This window comes from Atractosteus spatula, chromosome 1, assembly GCF_055471065.1.
Source record: "Atractosteus spatula isolate fAtrSpa1 chromosome 1, fAtrSpa1.hap1, whole genome shotgun sequence".
Lineage (NCBI taxonomy): Eukaryota > Metazoa > Chordata > Actinopteri > Semionotiformes > Lepisosteidae > Atractosteus > Atractosteus spatula.
The window spans coordinates 5,267,951-5,292,539 of NC_142706.1; the positions used below are offsets into that span (position 1 = coordinate 5,267,951).

Sequence of the window (24,589 nt, forward strand, 5' to 3'; positions counted from 1 at the left end):
CGCTCTGCTGTTGGAAGTGCTGTCTGTCACGTAAGATGTTCAGCTGAGGTCCTGACTACACGGTTAGGACTGCCTAACTGCTAACAATTCCTAGGCTATATTCAAAAAGGTAAATGTACTCCAAATGAACTCCATTTTCTGTCTAAATTTAGCTCTGGGACAGAAAAATCTGGTCTACTAAAATGCAATGCATATATAGTAAAGATTCTACTTCCTATAAATGAGTGCTGCATTTCACTGGTAGATTGCAGGATTCTCCTCCTATACTGTATGTAAAGTGCTCTGAGATTCTTTGGGATGAAAAGTGGTTTATAAACATAACTAAGTCTTCTTATTAATATCTATACTTCTATATGATATGTACATAATACTCATGTATACAGTATATAGTAACAGATGCTTAACAGCTTTTAGAATTTTGCCCCTTTGATTTAGATTTCTAGTGATCAGTTTTCACAGTTAATAAGAAAAGTATCTTATATGCTTATATCATATGACTAAAATGTGCCAGATTTTTAAAATATATCATTTATATTATTTTGTAAAAATAAAGATTTAAGGATTCACACCAAGCCTGTGTTCAATGCAAATGTTCCCAATAATACAGTATGTTTTCAGTTAATGTTTTGACTGATGTATTTCATTTCAAACCACAGAACTAGGCACTGCTGTGTTGCATTGTCTGTCAACCTTTTCTGTAATGCAGAGTAAGAGTTAAGTTATCTGTCCAATTATTTGTTATTTAAATATATATATATATATTGTCCAGTGATAACCAGGATTATTTTGCCTCATTACAGTTTCATACAGAACTTTGAAAACCAAACAGATTGTAAAAGCAAATGGCCTCATCATGTAACTGTTGTAATGTAAATGACAAATTCTTGCAGTACATAGTTATGCCATTTTATAATACAGGCAATTGAAGTGAATCCACTGTATTAATAATACAATATTGTTTTTTTTTCTGTTGTTGAAATTACTCAGGTGAACAAATATTAATGCTCTCTCCTAAGTTCTATTAATGGCTATTACAGTCTATCTAATTGTGTTAGGATTACAAAGATTTTAACACATCCAGTTATATTTGAAATCTGGTTACTAGGGGACATTATGTTACCAGGGGGGCAATTTAAAGAATTTTATTTCCGATGTCTATCTGCGCAATTAGTTTTGAATTTCTCTCTGGAATTCAAATGATGGTCAAATAAAGGAGGAAACTGATAACTTAATAAACCCATAAGGACTTAGATTTTTTTTGTATTGTTATTGTTCACAGTCAAAACTCAATCAGCTTAAAAAAATGGAATTCTTTCACTGGAAATGGAAGAGATCAAAACATTTTATCCTGCATTTAACAGCAAGGCAGACAATTACTGCTGAGGTACAGTAAACGAATGCTTGTTATGACGGGTTTTACTTGCACTATGTGATTGAAAATGAAATAAAAGTAAAACATTACATACAAAGTATATTGTCATTACATTACAGTCCCGCCAGTAATTGAGTCTATATTTTGCTGCTTGTGTTTGGAATGGGTTTTTTTTAAATTCATAATTTCAACAGGATTTCTAGCACTGCGGTTCTTTCTTTCCCTGCTGTGCCTTAATGATTCATCACCCATTTTTCCTTTTAGTAACCACTGGGCGCTAAGATGCCATTAGCCTCTAAAAATGCAACAAAAATAAATAACTAAATGTGTATTTATGCTCTTTCTTTAAAAGGGATTGAGGCGAATTCCTGTCCCTAGTGGTGAAAAGGGATTGACTTTTGCCCACATCAATGCATCATTCAGTGAAATTGCAGATTTCCCATCTTCAAGAAAAAAGACAGGCCCCTGAACAAAAGAAAACAAAACAGTTAAAATTTCACTTAAATGTTGTTGCACAGCTCTGTTTCTAACTTTTTTTTACAGAGGTGTTATTAACACTACAGAAATAATAAACATTTTTACTGAATATTGCAGTCTTATCTTTATAGTAACAGAGTGTGAGAAATGGCTTTAGGAAAAGACTGCAATAGCAGCTGCCTGAAGCTAAAGAAAGACTCAAAGAATTGGAATATACTGTAGGTATCTCGTGTATAATAAAAAGTAAAAGTGAATTTTCACATGGGATTTACTCAATAGTTTTTGTGTATACTGTATGTGTCACTGAGTAGTATTTCAGACAAGGATTCCAATAACCTGAAGCTGGTATTTAGTATTTTTAAGAAGAGTTACATTTGATTAACAAGTCTTGTGTGTATAATGAACAAAAGTTTTTTAGTTTTAAATAAAGGTCATAAAGTTTCCTGTACTGTAAAATTCAAGCCACTTCTTTGGTGTTTTATGTATGAAGGTCCCCTGATCTTGCACAAAAGGTACAGTAGTTACTGCCATTAAAACAATTTATATTGTAAGGACACAATAAAACAAAGAATGTTATTTTAGAGTGAAAACATAACAAGATTTATCAGGGTAATATTTATTTTTCATAAAGACAGTGTCACACAAGTTAATAAAGCACTTACCACCCAACCTAATTAAATGTGGATTCAGAGATGTTCACAAATTTAGATCAGTAACTTCACACTCCAGTTTTAAATTTCATGTTATCAAAGTCTCTCAGAGAAAAATCAGAGACACGAGCTGACTGAGAACTGAGCTGTGTAGTTCTGGGCGATTTCAATGATTAGCCTGACAAATAAGCACGTGGAAATCAATATTCGCTCAGGTTCCTCTTTTTAGTAGACAAACAACAACAGAATGATACTGGGATATCAGCAGACACAAGAATGAAACGTTATCTTTGTACTGTACCTGGAATCTGAGATGCAAAAAGCTGAAAAACAATACAATAATACAATATGTATTTTACAATTATTAGACAAACCTGTATCCTGAGTCCTGTTAGACAAGAGATCTGGACATCAGAGTGGCTGGGAAGATTAGACCCAGTGACATAGTCAGGTCCCACCAATCCACTGAGGGGTTCTTCTTTAATCCTGTTGAGCAAAATGTCATACACTTCTCTTTGGGCATCAGATGGAGGTGTATAGGGTATGTCCTCTAGAGACCTAATGAAGCAAAGGAAAAAGCCTGAATGCATCGAAAAGGCATGCCTGCCCTGAAAACAAATGTGTGTTGTTCTACGCGATGCATTCAGTCTCAGTTTACTGTACATGCAACTGATGTTGGGCTCTGAACTGCAGGGACCCTTGTCAGGAACAAGCAGCTTTCTGATAATGGATGGATAACAATCATAATTGGTAACCAAAAGGTATATTTTACTTATTCAATAAAGTATCTGTCGTTTTTTTCTGTTGCCCTGTTTTTAATCGCTGTAAGGCACATTGAGGTATTATAGCGGAGGTCTGTCTGGTGGTTTGAATTACGATGCTGTTATTATCCTCAAGTAATGTGGAAACTATTCTTGGTTTTCAGGTTGAGTTGAAGATGAAAGCTCATTTTCTTGATGGAAAAAAGAGACTGGATTAGTGAACAGAAAATATTGATTTAAGGGTTGGCTTACTTGTTTAAAGACTGTGTGCATGCCCTCCAAGCATCCAGCTCCACTGAGAGCTGCTCGATTTTCAGAGGGACAGACACTTCACGCCTTTTCAGCAGCTGGCTGAAAAAAGGAACAAAGGCCACTGCAGTCTAAACAGAAAAAAATAAGCCAAAAAGAAATGCAGAGTATAACAATGGTAAAGTCTATTTCACAGCACAGTGCCTCATCAGGCAAGAGCCCAGGATGGCAGTCTGACCCAGGGTTATGTCTACTGTGAGCCACTGTGGAAACTGCAACGTATCAAATGACAACTGGCTCTGCTTGGGGGTATTTTGGAGGAATACATGCATGGTCCTCATTCTCCTGGTATGCAAAGTTATTCATAAAAACTACTGTTATACCCTGGTAGTAAAGGCTGTGGCCAGCTTGTTGTTGTTTCTAATTCATAAACAGCATTTACTAGCATGCTAGTTGCATTACCTGGTAGGAAGACAATACTATTAGATAATCTTTTCTTTTTGTTTCCAAAAAAAATGCTGATAAATGCTTTTACTAGCATGGGGAACTGATGGCAGCACACAGATCGCAGTTAATTCGTTAGGACACCAGCAATTACTGGTGCATTTTAATCATGTGAATTGCATCAGTGATGTACAGTATGGTAAAATATGTGAGCAATTACATTGCTGAGGGTATTGTACAGTAGGTACAAATCAGTTTGACTGAGGGAGTTACTGTAGCTCTGATTCTAAACCGAACAGGCAAGGTGGACTGAACACTCTCCTCTTGTTTGTAAATTTTATTTTGCTTTTAAGCTTTAACACATAGGGTCACTTAGAAGCATTTTTTCGTCTGTATATAAAACTATCATGTCCGGTGTGTACCACTGAGTTTCTGTAACGTCCTGCTGAGAATTTCTCATTTCTTTCTTTCTGTGTATGCCAGAAACAATGAAGAAAGCCGTTATTTCTGATATGTCTCTACAATGAACAAGGTTAATTAGAGTCTTACTCACAATTTGTTTTAATCATGTGAATTATGTTCTTGGACAGATCAATTTAACTTCCTGTGGTTTTGCGTCATGTTTGTGTCATGAACTCTACAAGTCATTTCCACAGCACACTTTACCATCATCTCTGCTATCAGACAAGACTTACTTATTATCCAGATGGTGGTTTTAATGAATGACATGAAAAAACATCCACAATGTTTTAATGAGTCAATATGGAAATTCCATCTGTTTTTATGAATGTGCTGCAGCCAAACATTTAAAGATTATAAAATACTATTACTTGTATAATACACTTAATTCAGGAGTGCTTTTCCTTACATGACATGTGGGTACTTTTAAAGTGCTTTATACTCACCTTGTATACTCATAAAGTGCAGGAACAATACTGTAATACTGTCTTCTGATTGCCAGTAAAGCACCAATGTAACCACACAGTATTAGCAGCTCGTTACGGTCTCTAAAAACAAGAAGGAGAAAGAACAATATAGTGGGAAACAGCCCAACCTGGTTAACAAATGTTTAATGATCTTTTGCTTACTTACTCACTACACTTGTGGAGCACAAGCCGGTCAGTACGAATGTAGCTAAGAAGGTCAAGAATGGGGTAAACTGAGTCCAAGGTCCAGTGAGAGCTGCTTATTTGATCTATTGAGTGAGAGAATGAAGGAAAGAAAGAACATTTGTAAATGTATGTAAACTGACAATGGGTTTGCGATAGATCATATTTTCTGTGCTATCACTGTATCTCCACATTTGCTTGGAAATAAAATAACAGTAGTCAGTCAATCCTTTGTACCGATGTTCTGTTCCACTGGAGGTTTTCTTGCTGATTTGAACAAGCTAGGAATAGACTGTCCTGACTTAAATCAAAGCTGTGATGTGAACTATATGTCCAATACCTAGTTTCTCAAACAGCTTCTGACAGACTGATAGATATATATATATACAGGTGTGAAAAGTGCAGCTCTTCTAGACCCTGCAGAGATTAAATCCCAGTCTCTCGTGGGCTCCAAGCACGCATCGCTCTCTAGACAGAAAACCAGATCCTCTGCTTTGGCAAACATCCTGCACTATTTAGATTTCAGAGGAGCATGATGTTTCTTCTGTAACTTGCTCTGAACATGGAGACCTATTTTGTATCTGTCCCCATAAAAATGCAGTTTTATCTTCAGTTTCACAAACAGAAAAGCATGTTCAAGGACAACCTGTTTACAAAGATTTGACCATCACAAGCATCTTGTGACTGTTATTTTGAACAAATAATACAAGCCATGACTAACACTGGGATTAGTAGTGTTAATATTATACTGTAGTTATCATGTTAACAGAAAAAACAAATAGCTTGAAAACACATGTAACAAGGGAGGTAACTTAAAAGAAGTTTAAGTTACTCCTTTGCAAACATACATCTGGCTAATACAATGACCCCTACAATGTATCACAATGTGCCTGTCACATGCAGTCTATAAAATGTCTTGGCATACAATCTTCATTTTTTTAAAAATGTTTGGAATTTATGCCACGCTAATACAATTCCTCTTTCAGATATGTTCAAAAAGATACATACGGTACCTTTAACAAACTGAATGCCAATTGGAAGGGCTTTTTCTGGCTGTGGGCTCAGAAGATGGTATTTGACAGCCTGGAAGATTTCTCCATCACTGTATGCTGTTTCTGCTAATTCCACACTTTCTTCTAAACTTGGCAGATTACACTAAAAGGTGAAAAAATATTATTGGAAAAACCATGTAAAACCTTTTTTTTACAATTGTGTGTTAACAGGAGGATCTTCAGTATTTGATCCATCACAACATGTGACATAGAAAAGCACTGCACATCAAATTTAGTTTTTCTAATTTAAGAACAAAACACTCATTTATTCATGAAATAAGCAGGGTTAAGTTTGCCACTAAGGTTAGGGCTGGATGTATGGTTGGGGTTAGCTACTGTATCATGTAAACATTAGATTCTAGGCCAACTCAAAGGCTGTTAAAAACAAGAATTAAAATAGAATTCAAACTATTCAGAAACATCAGTGTTTGACAAAGCCCTAATTTAGGCCAATTGATTCATTTCCACTTACTGTGCATGGCAGAGCTTTTCAAAGTTTGAGCAAATACTTTTGGTTCACAGCTACACAATTAACATCACTTACTTTCTCATGTAGATCATTAATTTCTGCAGAGCTTCCTGGGTAGAAAGCACAGAGCTTGACTAATAAGATTTCATTTTCTGGAATCATTTGTAGTAAACTGGCAGCTAAGTCCCTGAACAGAAAGGCAAATGTCATGAAGTTAGTTTCAGTACACAGAACTGCCAATAACGTGAAAAGTAGACACCTACAGTACGTAAAGGAATCTTTTTAGTTCTTTGAGGTTGCCTTACCATGCTCTAAAAAAAGTGCTATATAATAAATGTTCATTTACTTTCTTTGAATAAATGTTCATTTATTATATATAAGGGCATTAAATGATGATGATAAAATCATGATGGGTCAGTTGCAATCTACATGTGAATTTAGCATACGAGCTGTGCACTAGCACCAATACTTTCTCAATGATCATCACACAGCTGAGCAGCTGTATACTAATGCAGTACTAAATCCAACAAACAAAACATTGTCTTCTCTCGTTGTCCTGCTTGCCCAGCAGAGGATTAAAGTGTCAAATGTACAGTAAGTGCAGAGCTGATTGAAAGCCTTGTGGGTTTTATGTGGAGCACAATGGTACTTTAAATTCATACTGTACTGAATACTCAAATCTAACAATAATAAAACAAAGACCTGTGCGAAAGAGAAAATAAATTAATGTATTTGAAAAACTAGCTTAAGTTTATTTGGAGTATGAAAAAAGAACAAGTGTTGCAGTCAAGCAAATTATTTTGAAAACTCTCCTGTTAAGATGTTAATTCCAGAAATGTAGATAAAAGAAAATACAGTCTCGAAATTAAATCCTGCATAAGTATTTTTAAATGTTAGAAACAGTATGATGTTAGAAATGGCTGGTATGGCTTGTATGGGATTACTACAGTCTTGTTAGATGCAGACAACAACATGAACTTCTCAATTAAAAATACACCACATGCATTAGTCATCTATTCTTTTGTATCACCCATGAATAAAATACCTGTTTCCAACAGATGGAAAGCTAAAAAGAAAATGAACATAATGAACACCAAAAATGTATTTTCAACACAATGAAAAATGAAATAATGAAAAAAAAGTTATGACAGTGACAGCAAAGAATGATCCACACTGGAAACACCCTGTTATTTAACAGCAAAAGATATTTTATGAGAATTCTTAAAATTGTTTATTTCCCTTTTATGCACTGAGCATATGATTCAGCATTTAACCACTTTACATTGCTAATATACTATATGACTGACAATGAAAGCATTTTAAAAGAAAAAATCTTACTAACATGATGATCTGCAGTATACTGTACAGTTCATTGTTTGGGGAAAATAAGTTGTCATAAAAAGCTTTTCCTTCTGATAAGTGGTTAGAAACAAGCAGTGCCCTTCTAATTGAATGAACAAAGCTGCTACAAAGCACAAGGCTCTTACCATGTAATGGCTGACATGTACTTCCTTGCAAGTAGTTCCAGGACATAATGTGTTGCCTGTGCTGCATCTTCGCCAAGCACAGTTCCCACACACACAGCTAGTTCCAGCTCGTTGCCACGGATCAGACTGGCCATCGCCAACTTTATCAAAAGAGGAGAGATTTTCTTGAAAGACCTGCTTGCATTTGCACACTCTACAACATGTCCAGTTCTAAAGGGCAACAGGTTAAATCGTCTCAGAATGTCCTGGTGAATACATAGTATTATCACTATGCAGGCTCACTTTGATATACTGTACAGGATAGTACAGAAGGCAGAAATTTGGTGATCTAATATACAGTACAATTACCCTGCTAAGCAAGGACTATATATTTTTGATACACTGTTGGACAAATACTGAAAACGAATTAAAAAATATCAGATTAATTAGATGCATGTGAGTGAATCTAAATTCACCAATCACTTGAGTGATTGGTGAATTTATATTTATTTAATAACTGGTTTATTTTAGACATTGCTTATTTTGAATTCTCCCAAGCACCCATGTCAATTAAAAAAAAAGGAAGCTTCCTAATTACTGATGGGAAGTGATATACTCCATCTCAGCCTCAAAACACTATCAGGGATATCCGAACTGAAGTTTGTCTGGATGTCTGTTACAATACCAGCAGTATTAAGTTCCTTTAACTCATCATGAAAAAACTGTCATGTCAGACACAGTCTATGAGAATATGTTTTTTCTTAAAAGCATTGTTTCCAATTCACACATTTTTTAAAACTGTCTAAGGTGAAATACAAAGACTCATTTTTTCATGAAAGAGTTTCTATAACTAGAATGAACTGGATGGGCAGTCTTCATACAACTTCAATTACTGACACAATGAATTCATAAAATGTTCATTAGCTACTGTACATCTTTTAGTGAATTAAAATATTGTGTGATCCAATATCAATTTGGCGAACTCAGAGGATAGGTACAGTATGAAATAAATTTACCTCAGTATTATCTACTGCCAAGTGACAGCATGCAGCCAAGACTGCTCGCCCGTCTTGGAAATACCATTCTGCAAGCTCTTTGCTAACTCGATGTAACAATCTGAAACAAACGAGGGCTCCTTCAGAACCAGCATCTCATATTTTATACACAGACAGTATAAGGGCAGTCACATGAAAAAATTCTGTTTCCAATAAATTTGTTTTATTCTTCATAATTTGAAATAAATCCTCTTCGTATACTCAAATTTGCTATTTTGTATTACATCTTATACAGTATATTGCATGTATTGTACAGTATAAAATGTTTAGCTATAAAAACAACAAAACATACCCATTGTATGTTTCCATGTTGCTATCATCTGTGTTTGGAGAGTGATTTGCAGAAGAGATTTGTGGTACATGAATGTTTCCTTCACAGGCAGCCTATTTGTTAAAAAAATCAAATATGAATAAACCATAACAGCAAACTGATATTTTATAGTTAGATTACTGAAAACTATCCATAGGTCACCTATTTGAAAACAGTGAAATAGAGCAAAAGCTGTGAGTTCAACACACTAAATCAGTAGTACAGAAGAAGAAAATGGGTTTATGAAATGTAAACTCCAAAAGCAAAAGAACGCATTTTATACTATTTTAGGATTTTTTTTTGTCACTGAAGTTGGTGTTTGGTATGATCATGCTCATAACTATATCAATTTTACCTGAGCAACAAGCAATGCTTCCTGAAGTTGTCCTCTTGAAGTAAAAAAATTGACCAGTTTCTTCACATCACCTGTGGCAATGCAGCATGGAATAACATCATCATTTTCCTCCTGTATTAACTGGTCAGCTCTCCTATGTAAACAACAAGCATGTTAATGTGTGTGATAAGATATACATGTACATACTGGACTGTATATGATACACGTTTATCAGTTTTTAAATGGAATTTAATTCACTAGGGAATTCAGTTAATTAATCATGTTAAAACGTGTCTTGATGACATCTACTTCATACACCATTATGTCTCAAATAATTAAAGTCATAATTATAAACCTTCTGCTTATTTAAGAAAACTCTCATTTTGATTAAAGAAAAAAAAAGGTATCATGGTAAAGAACTGTAATTTCCATAATTACATTAGGGCTTCACAAACATTTTTTTGCACTGTACTGTATATACCTTAAAAGTTCAAAATATAATCAATTAATTTGTTTCACTTTGAAACAATAGCACACTTAATCACTTTTTAATCACATACCTAATCAATTCTTTTGATTTTAATACATATGCACATACAGTAGATTAAAATGTTTTAATATATTAAAAATACCTTTGCATAAGTTTTTTCCAGTATTTCATAGACACACCAGGAGCCACAGATAGAGCTTTGTCCCACTACAACAAAATATTTCACAATAAAATATTAATATATTTTCAAAAACAGTTGTTTTAGCTGTTTTCTAATCTCCAGTATTAACATGCCTTTACTGCTCTTTATTACAGTGATATGTAGTAAAAGTACACACATATTCACACATTTCATTTCTCATGTGTCTTAGTATTGGGACTCATAACCACAGTCCTTCTGTAAACTCTTTTTTTTTCTCTTTCTTAAAAATGTGAAATTAGGCAGAACAACTATCTAACAACTACTGTAATACAGAAGAGATAATACCCCAGAAAGAAAATACTGCATCTTATACAGTATGTATATTCCCATACTAAAGTCTTGTATCACTGAAACTATAGCTAAATATTTGTAAGACTAAGTAAGAGTCATACATAATGGTTATACTATCATAAAGGGAAAAGAGCACATTGAATTTTGCCCTCAGAATTCAGTCATCGTGTTCAGCACGTTTACAGTACTGTACCTCTCCGAGCTCCACCATGAGTTCACAGTATCGCTGAATCTGGCCTAATCTCAGGTGAATTTCAGCTGCCTCCTTTAGCCTTTCTTCTTTGCTAGGTGCTCCAATACCACCTCCAAATTTTGACATTTTTACTATGGTTAGTTCCTGGGCTTCTGACTGGAGAGAAAAATAAACAAAGAGTTATACCACCTACAGTACATACAGTACACCGTTGTTACACTGAGCATTCATATTGCCCATCACTGGTATCACGTGTTCATGTTTATGGTCAGTGCTAAAATATCACAATCCCCCACCTAATAAGGTTTCTTTGAGAAACAGGAACAGCTAGAGTCTCACCCTATTCTTATGATTCTTCTGGCAGGTGAGGTTGTGATAAAGTTGACAGTGCATATGTTGGGATTGAACAGAGTTTCAATTGAAATAAACTGGGATTGTTCTCACCAAGAGAGATGATGCTGACCTGTCTCATTTTCCTCAAGCTAACCACTGAGAGAGTATTGTTTTGATGGCCAGTGAACTAATATACATTACAGAATCAAACACATAGAAATGGTGTATGCAATCAGTAGACCTAGTCTTTACAGAGCCATTAGTCTTAATAAAACACAAAGTGTTTGAGTCAAATTACATAATACTGTATAATTTATAAATTGTCTTGATAAACTATTTAGTTCATATGATCCGCAGGTACAACAAATGATTCTCCTGAGCTACGTGTAGCCACACAACTGGAGTTTCATATCATATAAAACTGTTCATTACAAACAAAACAAAGGAAAAAGGCAGCGGAAAAAAAGCCTTCTTCTGAAAGTTTCATTCACAAGAATGCTTCTCTGTGTATTTTTACTCACAGTTTTAAATCTAACCAAATGCTTCATGTGCATGATGCCTTTGCAGTAGTTCTGAGGAAGGAGACTGTCATCCTGGCCTTTGATCACAGCAACAAGGTCCCAGAGGTTTTTACTTCCACCTGGTGGCTATTAAATTAAAAAGGCAAAAACAAAAAACTTCAGAAAATGAAAATGACTAATCTAGAATTAAAGAACTAAAAGACTTGATTATTGTTTTGGACAGGCTTTCAAGAACTCAAGCTATTTGAGGTTAGTTCTCAAAGTTATGTTTTTCTTCATAAAGCCATATCTGCCACAGTAATAGAAATTCATATGGGCTAAGGCTCCTTAAACGTTCTCTTTCACAATCTGTTATTGTGATGTACTGTATAGGCACTCATACAACCTGGTTTAGGAAAATGCCTGTCACAATAAACTACTGTACAGTATGTAATTTCTAAATAAAGAAAAAAGAAATTTATGACTGTGGATCAGAAAAATTCAAACAGTTGACACACATAATCATAAAGTGGGTAATCATAAAGTACTGTACATAAAGTACTAGTACTAGAGCCATCCACTTGGATTTATGAACTCATAAATTACCAACATCATGAGAACTGGGAAAGTTACTATAAGGTGGTCCAATTAGGCCCAAATTAGTGGGTGAGTACAGAAGAGCTGAGCTGGGATGAAAATATGCTGCAATAATCTTCCAGGACCTGGACGGGAGTCCACTGTCTCCAAGGATCATCTTCTGTCAATTAAATATGCCATCAGCCATCAGGTTTTTAATCTGTGACTTAAGACTAGGTCAAAGTTTTGAATTAATTCACGCCAAAGTTTTAGTATAGTATGTACTTTTTCTTGTTCTTGATCTGAAGGATAATGAAAATCTGATACGGTATTTTCAAGGATTTTGCAGCAATGGGGAGTTTATCCGGTATGTACTGTATCTACAGCAAAAGTAAGAACATATTTGTGTTTTCTCTTCCTCGACTGTACTGTATGTGGCAATAGCTCTCATACATTTTGCATTGCTTCTACCATAACAAAAGAAAACCTTAACATTTATTGGCATGCAGAGTTATCGGAGAAGTGTCAAATAAACTTGTTAATTAACAAAATACTTACAGAAAAACATTCAGAAAACCATCTCAGTTTCTTTACCCGGCTGTTGCTTGTGAGTTTATCCAACTCTTGTTTGATATCTCTAGAAACCTTGCCACAGAGAAGAGGTGGTGCACCAGGCACCATTGCCCGATCTGTATGGAAAAAATAAATAGTATACTTGAGCTGCATAGACCTTGTATAGTTGTATAAAAAGCTAGATAGTTGTTTAAAAAGCTAGATAGAAAGAAGGTGCTTAAGGGAATGTCTTTTCATTCTTGAACCCTTCTTGAACACAGAAGACTAAATGGGGATCTGATACACATGCTCAGAATCCGCAAACGCATTGATCAAGTCAGGCCAGCTGACTTCTTCACTGTCAACAGTGAATCATGGACCAGAGGATGCAAGCTGAAACTATGTGGAAGTGCATTCAAAACTAAGGAACAGAGTTGCTTCTTTCCGCAAAGGGTTCTGTGATGGTGGAAGATGTAACCTAGCCATGTAGTTGATGGTGCTACTCTGGCTTCCTTCAAGAAATGACTGGATGGAGATCTTTGGATCAGTTAACTACTAGCTACCAAATTGGCTAGATGTGACAGCTCTCCTCCTATTGTTTGTACTGTAACTGTTCTTATGTACCCATGAAGTTAGGGGGATAACATAAGGGATCCAGTTCCAGAAAGTCATGAGCAAAAATGAATGTTGAAACTCACCAGTATTACCAATTATCTCATCCCAGTTGTGGTCAGCTAAAATGTTGACCAGAAGAGGAGCAATAAGAGGAGTTAGTGACCAGAGTCTCACAGTGGAATCCCGAGAGCATGATGCCATTGTAAATGGACGACTTGAGTGGCAGGTTAGACCTACGGTCAGCAGTAGAAAAGTAAAAATAAATTATATTCCCTTCCAATAGAAAAACACCCAGCATTTAGATATGGGCAATCGTCAAAATGGAAATTCAGAGGTACAGGCATGAAACCACAAAGAGTGGTGACTTGCGTGAGAGTGATGCAAAAATAACAGAGCATAAAAGTAAGTACAGTGTCACTCTGGATTAATGAGCAGTCACATACAGTACAGTAAATAGCACTCTGTATTAATTAATGGAAAGTGCAGGCAGGTGCAGGCTACGGGCCGGAGTGTATTAGAAAACTTTAGAATCATAACTATACAGTAGTAATGATTCTAGTAATAAAAAGGGATTTTTTTAAAGTACTAGTGGAGCTTTCAGATGAAATGTGCTTAAAAGCGACAGTATACCAGGTACAAGATACCATTTCAAGCACTGTGTATTGTAATATTTGAAGTACAGCCACGAATATAAATCTCTCCCTAATTTCTGTTATCATACCTGTTCATGTACCATGTGAACACCATGTGTAAGTATGAATTAGTTAAATCAAGATAAAAAAGTAAACTTGCTTCTATGCTCCTGTCTCAAAATGCATGCTGCATGCACTGATCATTTTTAAACATTTCTTGTATTTTAATCTTTAATGATAATTTTTTCTATATTACCATACACATCTGCACCATGATCATACACAGTGTCCAAGCAGGTTCCATCTCTTGTATCCCATACGCGGATGGTGTAATCCCAGCTTCCAGAAATCAGAAGATACGGAACTTCAGTGTTCCACATGAGCCCCCTCACTGGTGCAGTATGTCCGCTTAAAACATTAATACAGGCATCCTGTGTGTAATCCCATATCCGCACAGTGCTATGAAAAAAAGTCAATGTATGAATATTTAATTTAATCATACCGCAAAAACATGTTTTTCCAAAGCAACACATGCAGACAGATAACTGTACACAAACCCACCCACAAAAAAGTGAAATACCTGCAACCTGTTATATTGCATAATGACTCATATTAAAAATGTTCAATTCGATCAATATCCCCTGTGTCAGCTGGGTTAGTCTCAAAAGGCTGCAATTATCTTTTTGATTTTTAAATCTAGCATTAAACTGTACACGTTCTGATTGTTATCTATATTGTTTTTATAAGATTAAGTAAACAAAATAATATGATGTACATGAATACATTCTAGACTTGATAACTTAACACTGCCAATCAGATGTTTGTTAAAGGAGCATATTAACACTGCACCTGATGAGACAGCCACATTCATATACTGTAGCTATGAATTATTTCAAATTTAGCTTCTATACACAAAAATGAAAATTGGAAATGTGAATAAACAGGAAACCGAGATGTGAGTAATAATGTGTCATATTCCTATGAGACTATAATCAAGACTTTAAGACTTATAATGAACACTGGCTAAATCTGCACTAGCATTTTTAAAAAATGCACATCATTCTTTCTAACGACCTGAGACTGGTTCTGTCCTTAGCACATTTAAAGGATTGAAAATCCTATTTGTATCAGACATGACATTAAATTTTGATTTAAAAAAAAATCCCCTTAGTATTTTAATTAGAGATCCACAATGCATTTTGTGATTTCTGCATGATGGACAGCTCACTCATGTGTAATTTCCTCAGATACGTCTTTTCCTTTGGTATGTGTAAAAAAAAGTACTGCATGAGCAACACCCTCTAAAGAGACTTACACGGACATATAAAAAAAGGATTTTCTTGCATTTTGGTAATGTTTAAATTTTGGATTGATTTGGTCATTAAGGGAGGTTTGCACTAATTATGAAAGTGTTAATTATTAATTGAAACATTTGAAATACTCAATTATTAAGAGCTTCATGTGCTTCTTTGAAAACCTCAAGATATTATGTGTCCATACACATTCAAGGCTTTCACTTTCAAACGTGCTGCTCAATGTTGCTGTTTGCTTATGCCAGGATCATGGTTGAACTTTCAGGTGGTACAGTATAAGTAATGTAATTGCATGCTGTTTCACCTTGGTGAGCCCATCGGTTATTAATGGATCCGATACAAACTGAACTTCTGAGTTTAAATTACAACAAATCATTGTAAGAATCATCACTATGCAAGAAGAACTCATGTTTGCAAATTTTACATTAATCACAGGAAGGCTATTGCTACAGAAGAAATTTACCCATCATCAGAGCCACTGCAAAGAATCCCTTCCCTCAGTGGAGACCACCGAACGTGGAACACTTTAGCAGTGTGTCCAGTGAACACCTTCAGCGGCTGGTCAGAGCTGGTGGCTAAATAATACACTCGAACGTTTTTGTCCTCACAGCCAGTGGCAATCATGTCTCTTTAAACCAAGAACAGAAAACACAGGAATTTATATCAGTTGACTGTAGTGTTCTTTCGCTTTCCTGCTAACATAACATAATATGGTGAGAGGGAATAAAAATGCAAAGATATCCTCTAATGGAAAGTAATGCAATGAATCATCTGGTAATTTCTGACACCAATCTGGATTTTGAAAAAAAATGGAAAGAATCTCTTCAAGATTGGGAAAAGATTGCTTGTCAGGGCCGTTTCTGAATTGGCGATGAGTGTTCCACAAAAGCAATGGTGCACAGATTTCGTGTAATGTCATGTGGTGAAAGGAAAGCCCTGATGCATTTGCACTGTGTACATCCCAGGTCCAGAGTAACGATGCATTAACACATCCTGCCATTCACTTTAAAAAGATGTTAACAATGACTTGCAGGGAAAAATTGGGCACTTTGAATTGTGAGTGCTGAAATGCTGCAGCAATTGACAGCACTTTGTCTACGATATTTGCCTGGTAAAACTACTGTAGTTAGGATAACTAGTAGACTATTAAAGATCATTCTTGCCCTCATACCCCAAGTGTCACCACAGCAAGACTGGAACATTTGCTTCACATTTTGCCACTGATTTTAAACAGGCCAATTAGTGATAGAACACTATCAGTCTGGCAGGCTGTGATCTACAGCACTGAAGGCTGTATTAAGGCCAGCCCATACTCATTAACACCAACTTGCATGGCAATCCTGGTCAGAAAAATGGAAATAACCTTGGTCAAGGGATGCTGACATTTCCTCTGAAAAACGAAGTTTTAATGTTTTAATGGGAGCTGCTGACTGTCAGCTTTGTGCTTATCAATGCCAGGTAACCCAATTTGCAAAGACTGTGCAATTGAACAAGATCGGTTTGATGAAGGAGAAAGGAGATTATGGAGTGCAATTAACTCTCAGTTTTGTTCAGAACTCGCCATGCAAGATAGTGTGAGACATATTTGGGTTAACATGTTCAGTGTTCAGTGTGTGGTAATTTGTTTGGTGTGAGTGAAGTTGTATTTACTCTCTGACCCAGGGAAAAGTGTGGTGTGGACGGCTGAGGAGAGAATGCAGGCTTGCGCTGTGTCCGTTATTCTTTTTCTTCTTCTTGCTTGGTCGGCTAGTTTGTTTTTGTTTTTATCAATAAAGTTTGATAATCGGCCAGTGAAAGCTCTGTTTTCCTTCACATGAATGCCTAAAACCCTACTGTATACCGAAGCCAGGATTTTACAGTAGCTTCACTGCCCACTGCTTTGTTTTTCAGTTTTTTTCCCTCTGTTATTGTAGACTGGCAGACACAAACAACTAATTTTTCAACACAGCAATGCTCTCCACTCTACAGCCATGCTACTGTACATGCAGTGCAAAAATATACCATACCATTGCAGAGTTGTTTTACACTTTGCAGCCATCAGACAGCTTTCCCACAACTACTTTTGAGATGTATTGTATACGTTAGTCAATGCGTCTTTGAAAAACAGAATAACTCAGAGTAGAAGGCAGGCAATCCTGCATTTCTCCATGACATTTATCACATCATAACCATTGTCAAAGAAAGCTTAATTTCATAACACTATTTTACTCATGGAATGGTGTTCTCATTACCTCTCAGTATTACTTGCAATACTCAGTATCCCGTACTAAGGACAACAGTACCGGTTACAGCATTTCTCATTGAAAAAATAGATTATTTTATTATAATGTGTTCCATATATTTCTTTATGTTAATTACAACAAGAAAGACTCCATATGACTTTAGATTTGTAATTACTGTATAATACTACACTACATAATATTGTAATGGCGTTGTTTAAAGAAGAAATTCTAGATGGATAAATCTTCCACTCGGGGGATGTACTGAAAGCAGATTCTGTGTTACATAATCAGACTCAAACTGGTCTACTACGCATTCGGTTATACGCAATACATTGGACTGGCTAGGACATGTTCAGAAACATATACAGTACAGTATTAGCATTCATACTTACTTGTTGTTCTGGCTCCAATCACAACCAAACACTGCAGCTGGGTGCTTATATCTATGCAACACTTTTCCATCAATTGTTCGGATTATGCTAAAATCATAATGTAACAATAATAAATAAAAGAAGAAACAGGTGCCAAAACAAGAACATGTCAAACATTGGGAAGATTTCCTGGGTTAATATTTATTTCATTTAATACTCTTATTATACCTTGATTTCAAGACCTTAATGTTCCAATTTGTAAAATACATTGTTAAAGATATTGTAAAGTAATTGACTACTTTCTTCTATTATGCTGATGATCTACAGCAAAAAAGGCTGTGAATTTTGAGTAGCACTTACCAAAAGCCATCGCCACTGCAGGTCGCAATCCTCTTAGAATCCTTATGGCTCCATGCAATGCAGAAAATGCCATTCTTTCCATGCTTAAAATGAATAAAGTAGTGTAAGTAGGTTGGTCCCCTTTTCAGGCCATAAAGACCCATGGGGAATGGGGGCAAGGGCCACCATTTTTCTTGACCATCCGACACTGGAGGTGGAGGTGATGTGGTCAGCATCACACTCCGGCCGGCCTGTTACCCCCGGAAGGATTTACCCCTGGTACTCACTTGGAAAGCAGGCTGAGTGGACCTGGGAGCCGTCTGGAAGGAATTAGAGCAAGCTACATCACCTGCCCCTACCTGGGATTGAACCCAGGACCTTCCAGTCAGGAAGCTAGACACCCTTGCCATCTGAGCTACCACAGCTCCCTTACACACTGTATAAAGTATATATTGTAAGCATACATAATTTAACAGATTAAACTATTTCATTTTGGAAGATTATCCAGAAATTTGGCCAAAAAATTTCTGTCCTTTCCCCTAAGGTTAAAAATAACTTTTTTATCTGTGACACACATTTTAGAGATAAAGATTTGAGGCTAAATGGAGCAAAAGACAATGGTATTAATTTACTGTATGTCATTCCTTTAAAGTTTCCATAGATTTCTAGCACTTACATGATTATTTGCAATGTAAACCATCAAACTGATCTTTAAGATCTTTGTTAAGAAATACGTTTTCATTTCCTCCAAAACCATGCAGTGTATATAAAAAAACAATAGTCAAATTAATCGCTGGTAGTATAGTTTGTGGGTTCTTGCGAGGATGAGGGTTGACATTATTTTCAATATCATAAACAGACATACCTCATTAAATCTTGTGATCATTTTGGCTTTTTTCACATCCCATATAAAACCACCATTTCGAGATGTGGCACCAGCTATGCAGTTCAAGTCTCCTTTTAAAAAATAAAATCCCAGTTATTAAACAATACATTTTTGCCAAAATATCTTTGCCAATTACTAGGCCAGCTACCGAAAATATACAGCTTTTACCTGGGGCCCAAGACAGCGAATAGATAACTCCTTCATTTCCCGGAGAAGTGTACACGGCTGTTAAGGTGTTGATGTCCCACACTTTAATTGTGCCATCAAACGATGCTGTTGCCAGTAAATTCGGGTCATCTGGTTTGAATTTGCAGTCGAATATTGTCTCAACATGTCCCTAAGTGGAAAAAAAAAAAACCTAAATGAATCCACACAATCCACCATCAACTGTGCATTCCTTCAATCTACCAATAAAATCCCGGGGATGAATATGGACTTCAATCTAAGGAAACTGATGGAGTGTCCAGTTTCTGCATTTATTTCTTTGAATCCAGCTGGAGATTATGGCTCAAGCTTGACGCTGAAGGGCTAGCCTCCTGCCATGCAAGATTTCCATTCTGGGCATCTCTGTAACACTTGGCATCTCTCCATGCGTCACATCACTTCCTTTGCGCTGGCTCTCTGGGTCACTCCAAGCAGGGGGGCTTATAGGCAAGCTAGGTTAAAGCCCAATCAGTGTATCAGATTAATCACACACTAGAGCACTCTGTGTCAGAGTTAGCCCCAAAGTCACGCAAACATGACAAAAAGGAACAAATTCAGTCACTTTATAAAGCCACTTCTTTAATCTGACTGTTCAACCTTTAACTCAGGATTGAACCATCAATCTAAAGGTGGGAAGCAAAGAACCTGAGAAAAATAAAAGCGTATTGGGTTTTTAATTTTTAAAAATGGATGTACAGTAGGTCAAACCTTTAATTAAATCTAGACCTATATTTTGATGATGTTTAGATAATGGCTGTGATACCGTGTGTCGGCTTGTCCTCCTTACCAGGTCCCTGAGAAAGTCCCATTTCTTTGCTCCCATGTCATAGAGTCCAACCCCTCCATCCATAAAGCAGCAGACAGCATGGCCAGGAGGGAGACAGAAGGCCTGGCTCTGCGAGAGGGTCGGTGGCGGCACTGCCTCACTCGTAGAAGATGTGTGGTGATTTTTTGTTGGGGAATTTGTGGAAAAACCTAGAACAAAGAATGAAGTGTGATGGCACTCAGGTTATGGCACTTTCAAAACAATTCACTGGCTGACAACATTTCATCATGCTCCTACTGAACTGATCAAAATATGATTTCTAGTGAAGTAAATCGTATGCTCTGTCCATGCAAAGCTAGTCTGATTTCACCACTTCCTTCATCTTTCATACTGTTAGTACAAAAGTCATTAGATTGTTCTGTGTTAGAGGGGAAATTCATCAGTGCCTAATAAACTATTTAAATCGAGTGAGAAATTTCAAGAATAGTAGCCTGATTTTTTTCAAATTCTTAAGTGCATGCCTTGCTTTGTAGAACATTTTAGTAAGAATATTTAACACTCCAATGGAGCCAGGATAGGCTAAAATTGTGAGACATTATAATGTGATTTGGAAATACTAGCAATAATTAATAATTACTATCTATATTAAGTTGGAACCAGAGCACCTGTAATGTCACACAAATATGGCTACTTTTAGAACCCTTTTCCAACAATTCCATTTTCATACCCGGAATGCTGTTCTTTATGTAAATGATTTGTATGGCTTATGATGGCTTAGAGAGGTCACAGCCTGGCCATGTGGACATGGTGGACTGGACCCCAAATTAAGGGGCTCCGGCAAGTGTGGACATAAAGAGCATAGTGGTGACGAGTGACTGAACAAACAAGACCAAGAAGGAAAGTCTCATGTCTGGGTGACATGCTGAATGGAGCAGGTGATTTGTTGAACTGAGTTCTTGTCCTCCACCACACCATTTGTTCTAAACTCCAGTAATAAAACATATACTCTAGTCATATGCAGTGTACTGTGTATATACACATACACTTAAGTACAAAGAAATTGTATGATGTATAAATTAATGTTACTTACTTTTTTTGGCGGGCGGAGAGTTCAATACATGCAACGCGTGAAAGCCTGTCTTTTTCAATTTGAAATTGTCTAATGGCGTTGTTCTCGATACATTCCAGACACGCAATACGCCAACCTGGGAATCTGAAAGGTGAACACAGACCTGAAATAGCTATGTATTTCTTCTTACAGTATGTTGTTCTGACTGTTTTGTAATTTCTCATAATCCTTTAAGTGGAAAACATAAAATATTTTTTATTGAATAAGAGTATTTTTAAATGTTAAGTTTAGATAGTATTCTTAAATAGTTACATAAATAACTATTAAATTCTTAAATAATAAGAAATTGAATCCTGAAATATTTACTGGCAGAATTGTTATACTGTAAGTGATTTGCAAAATGCCCCTGAAAGTGTCACTTACCTCCTGTAATAAACATGCCAGGAGCACTGGGAACCCATGCTAAGCACTGTACTGATGCCGCAACACTTGGGAAACTGAAAGTTGTTATGCATGACAGAGATTCTGAGTCGACCAATCGGATTCCATTATGCAGGTTAGCGACAAGGAGATAGTCTGTAGACAGGGGGTCCCATTCAAGGGCTGTGACAGGATCCTCCTCATCGGTACCTTCCAAGGATTCAGGTCTGAGAACATGCTTTTGACTTTTGGAACCTTTTTTTAAAGAAAACAAAACCACGGCAAATGGATTTTACCGTATGTCACTCCAGATGAAGAATTTCTGATTTCAGAAACACATACTGTATCACATGAGCTGGAATGAAGATGAATAAGTTATCCTTCCATTTCATTGGCAGATATAACAGCTACAGTAAGTATCACTAGAAGGCAACTGAAATAAACTGTTTGCTTATTAACAACTCATTAGATGCTTTAATTGTATTATTAGCATAATCCTACCTTTTATATATGTTTCAGTTCTCAAAAGGCTGGAATACAATATAACATTAATGATGTACAAACTGTAAGGCAGGGCCACTCAGAATAAGAGCCTAGGAACATTAGAAATGAGAGGAAATCATCTCTAAACCTCTTTTGTTGAAAGCTTGTTTAGAGTTTGGGACCCTTCCATTTCTGAATTTTGCTACTTTATATCTAGCTCCTTGTTATTTAATTGATAACTTACAGGATATATACTATATAACAATATGATATCAGAGGAAATGACTAAAGCCGAGAAAAAAATATGTAATAAAATATATTTTGTGTTACCAAAAAACTTTAAAAAATAAAAATACAAAGTCTAATTATCTTCTATAAGACATACAGTGCAGTAATTGAAGAGTTACAGTACATAATGCTGTATATGGCCTTTTGGTAAAAAATCAAAGACTAACAGTGTTTTACCAGGTTGAAAAATAGAGAGGCTCCCATCTGTGTGTCCAAATACCACTTTTCCTTTCTTTTTGGGATGCCATCTGAAAAGACAAATGTCAGAGAGGAAGCTGTGGGCTTCTTTGTGCACAGCAACCCCACTGTCTGGCCCCGAGATTGTCCATATGTACAGGGGGCCCCGATGAGAGACAAAGGCTACAGCATCTCCCGAGTTCCAGCACCAGCTCAAAGAGGCAGGAATACCTGCGGATACATGGAAGTTATAATGTCAGATTTGCTCACACTGAAGTAAAGCAAATTGTGAGGACATGATGCCAGCCATTTTGAAATAAAAATAGATTTGCAATAATAAGGTAACATACTATCCAGTGTGTAAAAAACAATATTATAGTGATGAAGGACACCTTTTGTGTTGTCTAGTCTTGCCACCACCTTCTGCTCAGCTACATTCCAAATAATCAGCAAGCTGTCAGCACTGGCACTTGCAAACACGTCAGGGTTGTGTGGGCACCACGATATGGCAGTGATAGTCTTCTTGTGCTCAGACATGATTGCTCGAAGTTTGAACTCATTGTATCTGCGATCCAGCTGCAGGCAAAAGAAGACTTCTCGTCAACAAAGGTAGAAAAATGTTCGTGAAAATATTTTTACAGTTCCTCATCGGTGTTTTTAAGGGAAATTATTCTGAAAATACAGTAAGTACATTCATTTAAAAAAATGTAACATCATATTAAACTGAATAAAAATGTAAAATTAAGCTGAATTCTCTAATTGTGTTTGTGGGAAGCCTTTTAGGAATATTTTATGTAGAATTAATTGCATTATATTAGTTACCTCAAACTAACATAAAACATTTACTTTTATAGAGATACAGTAACTGCATACAAAGAATTCCATTTCACAAAACACTTCCCAAAATCCCTCCAAAACACCTTCAAAAAATGTTCAGGGGATGTCAGCAGGACTCATGAAAAATATCTGTAAATTCATTTTCATATTTTCTTCATACCATACTGTACATTGTACAGTATGTTTGTGTTGCAAATTTGCTCTTTGTGAGATAAAACACTGAAACAATAAACAGAAGATTAAAAAACAAACCGAATAGATCAAATGCGTCCTGGTGAATCTTTAGGTGAATACTGACCATATCAGTGAAGATAACAGGCTGTAACCTGTTAATTCCAGTAAACCATTGTACTGTACATCTTTTTTTTACACTCTCCACGGCCTGAATTACCTGATAAACATATATTGCAAGTGTTGCACAGTATGCAAACCTATCTCCACTAGCTGCGCAGACATCTTTGTTCCACGGTTGACATCCAGCAGCCAGAAGGCCTACTTGTTTCACTTGGGACATTTTTATCTGTGAACAAATAGGGAAATGCTATTTTTTTCAGTCTGAAATAAATCCTGTACAATACCTCCAACCCTAAATAGATTATATACAGTATTGTATAACTCCCCCTGTGTACTTGTATACAATTACAGAATATTCAGACAATTAATACCTGTAATACTTCATAATACAGTACTTATGAACATTGGTAAATTTTACACTTCGGTGATTGTTTAAAGATTTAACCTGATTTTTTAAAAAATAGATCTTTTACATTCTTTTTAATCTTGTGAAAAGATCGAGTTGCTTTATACAATAATCATTACCCTTTATCCTTTATCATGAAAGATTCCCTATTTAAAAACTACCATCCCTGCTGTCATGCTGATGGGAAAGAGACAGGTCTGAGCACTCGCACAACATGTTAAATCAATAATGTTTCAAAGCACGTGGAAACAGAGATCTTCAATACCCATTTTAGAATTTTTTTTTCTTAGTGGTATTCCTGTTATTATTTGTTAACATGCACATAAGAATAATTCTCCAGAACGTTTCACTTCGTTGGAAGGTTGATACAATACAAAACGCT

General features: G+C 36.1%; 1 protein-coding gene across 1 annotated transcript; it reads right to left on the minus strand.

Moving 5' to 3' along the window:
• Positions 1 to 1,235: 1,235 nt before the first annotated feature.
• wdr17 (WD repeat domain 17) lies at positions 1,236 to 24,021 on the minus strand. Its single transcript, XM_088910762.1, has 28 exons — positions 23,899 to 24,021; positions 23,063 to 23,246; positions 22,671 to 22,901; positions 21,726 to 21,977; positions 21,324 to 21,446; positions 20,255 to 20,442; positions 19,432 to 19,600; positions 19,243 to 19,334; positions 18,399 to 18,481; positions 18,060 to 18,146; positions 15,909 to 16,073; positions 14,389 to 14,591; positions 13,584 to 13,733; positions 12,892 to 13,022; positions 11,779 to 11,904; positions 10,925 to 11,080; positions 10,381 to 10,445; positions 9,770 to 9,902; positions 9,397 to 9,488; positions 9,066 to 9,165; positions 8,071 to 8,210; positions 6,659 to 6,770; positions 6,076 to 6,217; positions 5,046 to 5,148; positions 4,859 to 4,960; positions 3,513 to 3,611; positions 2,874 to 3,057; positions 1,236 to 1,837 (listed from the first exon to the last, which is right to left on the minus strand). Exons 1-28 carry the CDS (start codon positions 24,019 to 24,021, stop codon positions 1,718 to 1,720), a joined length of 3,855 nt encoding a protein of 1,284 aa, XP_088766888.1. The 3' UTR covers positions 1,236 to 1,717.
• Between the last annotated feature and the right edge of the window lie 568 nt (positions 24,022 to 24,589).

Excerpts from the sequence above, each read along its gene's own strand:
- wdr17 (XM_088910762.1), bottom strand. The coding sequence starts at position 24,021 with ATGTCCCAAGTGAAACAAGTAGGCCTTCTGGCTGCTGGATGTCAACCG. Across the intron at positions 19,335-19,431 it reads TTCGCTGTCTTGGGCCCCAG|GAGACTTGAACTGCATAGCT; the intron begins GTAAAAGCTGTA and ends ATTTTTTAAAAG. Across the intron at positions 9,903-10,380 it reads TGGAAAAAACTTATGCAAAG|GAGAGCTGACCAGTTAATAC; the intron begins GTATTTTTAATA and ends TTGTTTACATAG.